The sequence below is a fragment of the Wolffia australiana genome, chromosome 6 (assembly GCF_029677425.1).
Source record: "Wolffia australiana isolate 7733 chromosome 6, ASM2967742v1".
In the NCBI taxonomy this organism is placed as follows: Eukaryota; Viridiplantae; Streptophyta; class Magnoliopsida; order Alismatales; family Araceae; genus Wolffia; species Wolffia australiana.
The window spans coordinates 5,746,677-5,752,081 of record NC_135840.1 but is presented as its reverse complement, the minus strand read 5'-3'; the positions used below and the strand labels follow the sequence as shown (position 1 = coordinate 5,752,081).

The 5,405-nt window shown below is 42.0% G+C and overlaps 1 protein-coding gene across 1 annotated transcript; it reads right to left on the bottom strand.

The window, feature by feature from the left end:
* On the bottom strand, positions 1-5,405 carry LOC144704146 (RNA-binding KH domain-containing protein). The gene is made up of 8 exons (XM_078576421.1): positions 5,251-5,405; positions 3,104-3,720; positions 2,275-2,685; positions 1,736-1,993; positions 1,407-1,655; positions 1,267-1,328; positions 1,095-1,143; positions 1-931 (listed from the first exon to the last, which is right to left on the bottom strand). The coding sequence occupies exons 2-7, from the start codon at positions 3,680-3,682 to the stop codon at positions 1,104-1,106; spliced, it is 1,599 nt and encodes a 532-aa protein (XP_078432547.1). The 5' UTR covers positions 3,683-3,720; positions 5,251-5,405; the 3' UTR covers positions 1-931; positions 1,095-1,103.

The following is a 5,405-nucleotide window of genomic DNA, read 5'->3' as shown; positions in this document are numbered from 1 at the left end:
TCGCGCCGGGCAATTAGCTGCCCCAGAACAATAATCTCAAATATCCACAACGTATAGGTAAATAGATTAAATTACAAAACTTGCTTCTCCATGCCCAACTCCAGTTAAACCCGGCAAAACTTAAATATCTAAACCCTGCAAAACTCCAACTCCATGTACATGCCACCGTAGATATCCTGCGGTTAGATGCAGAAACATCTGCCACTTCTTGTGACCAAGGCAAAATTAATAGAATTTGATATCAGAAAGGGTAGAATATATATGGTTATTATTCTACCCTTTCTTCTACCGCCAATAAAAAAGCCAGGCATCGATTGCAACACATCACACTCATCAAAATAATACAATGAGCACTTACCAAAGTATTGCCAGCGCCTTTAACAAGCTTCAATAGGATTGCCACATACGTATGAAACACTTCTCATTGCCAGTTATGAAAACACAATTTGAGTAACGCACGAGATGGAACTCTTTTTTTTTTGTTTCAAGGGATGCTACCTACTAAAAGATGTATGCAAGACGGCCCTTTACGTAAGGCGAAAATCAAATGATAAAATGGAAAATAAAGATTTTGAGAAAGACGTAGGATAAAACAGAGTCGATAAGTGGCACAAATTCTACGGACTGTCGCGTAAATAAAGATAAGGCGAACTAATTAACTGAAAGGGCAAAAAGGTACAAGTTCAGAACAAGAGTTTGGATGGCAGCATGGGCCTTTAGTGATTAAACTCAGCCAGGGGAGTGATATCAGCAGAAGAAGGGAGAGGGATAAGACAAAGATGATAGTCTTAGGAAGACATGCTCCTAAATTATAGGATTCCCAATTTGGCCATCGGTCTCATAAAGCTGGGCATCTGATCTTCTGGTTTAAGGCTTCACTCAGGCTTCATCATAGAGGCTTTGGGCGGGCTCCAGGCTTCATAGATCTCAGCTGTTTTTTTTAGGCAGGGAAAGGCAAAAGGTGAAAAGAAACCGGTGTATTAGATCATCAAAACAAAGGGTAGGCTTGTAAGGCTTAAGACTAGAAGCTGTCGTTCGAGTTCTACGAGTGATACAAAATGGGTAGAGCTGAGGACTTGAGGCAAATAGTCTACCTGGATTTCCTAATACCCATGATGTTTTCCGTGGGAAAGGCCATTTAACCTGGTGAGAATAATTATAGATCAAGTAACTTGCAGAGACATGGCGAAATTCAATATTCATTCGCGTCAAAGAAGACCGTAAAATGCTCTTATTAAAAATAAATTTTATTTTAAAATTCCTTACCCACTGCTACCAGAACGCCCGGAAGAGTAACCGCTATAAGCACTGTAATTGCTTCCACCCGGCTAAAACAGTAGAAATAGGAAACTTTCACAAATGGGTTATTTCCACAAATGGAAAAAATTGCAAACGAAGAGCCTTACCTGAGAAGAACCATAACCAGAATACCCTTCAGGACCCATATCAGTTGAATAAGACGAGTATCCTCGTCCATAACCCCTGCTATCTCTGCCTCCATATTTCATCATTTCTGCCGCATCACCTCCAAATGAGATGTAAGGAACTGGCGGAAGATGAGTAGATACAGTGGCTTCTCTCTCAAAAAAATTGGCCTTTAGCCGTGTGGTTAACTGTATGAGAGCACTTCGGGTGACATCATGGTCTCCGCTGATCTGAATAAAAGTAAAATGCTTTTTTTTGTAAGAAATCCAAGTTTCATTAATATATCTGGTAGAGTCCAAAGGTTCCTCACCTGAACCATCTCTTCATCATCCGAAGCAACCTTTGGGAGATTTTCTTTCGAAAGTATACGAATGTTAGCACGTGTTGCCCTTCTCATTTCAGAGATGATGGATCCACCTTTCCCTATCAAGCATCCGATCTTTGAACTTGGCACGAGCAGACGGGTAATGTACGACACTTCACCACTTTCCCTCTCAGTTTTCTCACTGCATCTGGGCTGTAGGCGGACTGCAGCATCAATAGTTGGAGATATTGGGTCCTCGAAGAACTGTAAACAGGAAAAATATTATTATACTGCAGGGTTGAAGGTGTCACTCCCTACAGTAATAGGGAATTTTAGTAAAATTGTAATTGTCTAACTGCCTTCCTAAGGCAGGCAGAATGTTAATGAAACTGAGCAATTCCACTGATTTTCCAGGGTTTATTCCCTCGCTCACAGGGCAGTGCCCTGCTTCCTCTCTCTCTTTGTTTACCCAAAGCCAAAACATCCATGAACAGGAAACACATATTAACAAGTAACAGAATCAATCGAGGTTATGGAAATCGGACCTCTCTTGAAGAAATTGAAATGATGCAATCATCCTCCGCAGTGGAGCTGTCCACCTTAATAGAGGCTCCAGATTCTTGCCTGATTTGTTTGATGACAGTACCACCTTTCCCAATAACCCCTCCAATGAGGGCTGACGGGCAAACCAACCGAAGAAAGAACTCCCTTGAAGAACTTTCATCCCGTGGAGGAGGATAGAAGGATGGCCAGTCAGCTCCGGCATCTGCTCTGTACCCTCCATATGAAGTCATAATTGGCCCCATTACCGGCCCACCAGCAGACATACCAAACTGACTCATTGAAGGGAGTGCACCGGGAGAAATGAGAAGGTGCTGAGAACGGGAAGGGTTGTCGCGGAGACAATTTGAGACTTGAAACAAAGCCCTCCTCACAAAACGAGCTTCTCCAGATATCTACAAACAATCATACCAATGTTTCAAAAGTAAAGCCTATACAAACATACGACGCAAGAAGGTTTGCGCACAACTCGTCGTCACTGACAATGGATGTTGATGTTGACATAACATCCAAGATTTGAAGATGACAGCATCATCTTCAACCTTTAAATGTCAACATCAACCTCAACCGTCCACATGTCAACATCTTTCCGTTATTATCATCAGCAATTATGCTGGTTGATGTAGAAAGGTTAAGGATCCCATTGCTTTAAGTCACAAGAGTTTTTTCGAGAACTCAACGATTACCACCCCAAAAAAAATCAAAGTCTGCATCATCATCATCATCATCAACGTCCACAAAGGTCGACAATGGAGACCAATGATGGACAGTTGACGGGTGCCAAACCCTCGACACAAGTAAACAAACATGTACCTGTAAGAGTTCATCGCCAGAAAGGGCACAAGGCGGGAGCTCGTTCTTCAGGACACGGACCTGAGCCCCAGTTTCACTGCGAATAGCCTGAATTATTTGGCCGCCTTTGCCAATTATGCATCCGATTTGATCTGATGGGACGAGTAGACGACCAGTAACGATTGGAGCATCCATATCACGGTCTCCACCTATCGGACCCTCTTCCGCCGCAAGCCTCTCGTGCACCCTGAAGAGCGCATCTTGGGCAGGGGAAATATCATCACCGGTGTCGTCAAAGGTGTTCGTTTTTCTACACGTGCTGAATATGGTAATAACTCTGTATTCACATCCTGGGATCGTATCTCCGATCCTGATCTTCGCATGGGTCTCTGATCTCAACTGTTTCACGATGTCACCCCCTCTACCGATGATGGTACCTATCTTTCCACTAGGACATAAGTATCGATAAACAGCATCATCAGGTCCAGGTGCATACGATTCTCTATCATCCCCTGAATTTCTACGCTTATTACTGCCATTATCATCATAATCCATCTGACTGTGCGGACGTTTCCCATAGTTGCTCCTTTGCCCTGCCATTAATTGTAGTTTGCTTCAAAATAAAGCCCACTTGGTACCTGGAGTATGAGACGCGTTTCACAAACGTAACAGAGTAAGGAAGCAATCAAGAGAAAAGCCATAACGAGATCATTATAAATGAATTAACTGATAAAGACGTTCCGACATCAGGACTATAACATTTGAGCAGTGAAAGACAGTGTATATCCTCTGAAGAATGTACTCATACACACGGTTGCTCAATACTCGAAAATGATAAAAAGTCATAAAAATGGGAAGAATGTGGGTAGAAGTGTATGGCACCGAACTTAAAACGTGTGAAATAGCTAAATTTGATGGCCTGGATCCATTTGTACCAAAATTTGGCAAAGACGGATAGGGAGGGAGGCACAGTTACGACGGCATAAGGAAAATAAAGAACGGGAACTTCCCGGACTAAGAAAAGGGTCCCTGAAGGCAGTAACACGTTTATCAATATAAAATAAAAAATACAGAATACTCAATAGAACAAAAATCAACGCCATCGGTCCTTCGAGTTGATACTTGAAAAAAAAGAGAAGAATCATCATGTTGCATCGTGTTTCACCACTGACGAAAGAGAAGAATTGGTTATTATGGACAATCGTCATGAATAGGCAAAAACATTGACGTTCGAGAATCGCAACCTTGGTAGAAACAGAAGAAAGAGAAGTTCAGAGAACAAGATGATAAATGACCACATTTTCTGAAGGTTTGAAAATAGCACGAACAATAAGTTATGACAAGACATAGGCTCCCAATAACCCGTTTAAAAGTCTAACGACGGTACAAAGACTACAGATAGAGAACAAAGATTTAATCTCCACAGTAAGGAAAAAAGAGTGTTACTGCACAGAAAAACTTTACAACCTAGGGAATAGAAAGAATCATGATTCAGAAAATATTATCACAGGGCCGTGCTTAACCCGAAACATAGAAATTCAGGATAACAAGCGAAGTGCTCGAAGCTATATTTATAAAGAAGATTGCGAATCTTTAAGCGACTAGGATACATGAATCGAAATAAAATATATTATATTTAAAAATTAAGGAACCAATCCAGACAAGCTACGCAAGTCAGGAGAGGGAATGGATAGATACGCGGCAAGAATCATGGTTTGGTACCTAAAAATCAAGAAGCTGGAGGGATAATCCAAAATGAGAAATCCTCGGGACTTGAATGCGACCACTTCTAAAACAGATTTGAAGACTAAAGTACTAGTTCCCAAGCACGCGAATCGTGCATAGATGTCATACCTACGGAGAAACCATAAATCATTCTCCGTTTACAATAAAATTCCAGATCAGTCCAGGGGATCCAATCTGTTGTACGTGAACATGACGAAACGGGCTACTTCGGCAGGGAAAAACGGTAACGACAGTGGTGCTCATCAGAACACCCGCGATGACAGAATGAAAATGCTCTCATGGACGAAATGACCGACGGTAGTTTACTAGATCCGAGCGCCGATTGAAAGAGAACAAAAATCAAAATTCAAAACAAACGCATAACGCAATGAACAACAATTACCGCCGGATCGGAATCCGCTACAGGGGATTCAAATGCGTACCTTCGGAAGAAAAACCTAGCTGAATGTTCTTAGGACGAGGAGATCGTGTGGGAGCTTTTGCCGTTTGTATGGAGATCGAACATCAAAGAAATATCCCCAACGAGGGACTGCATTTATAAGATCAAAGAACCTAGCTAGGGCTCAGAGATTCTTCG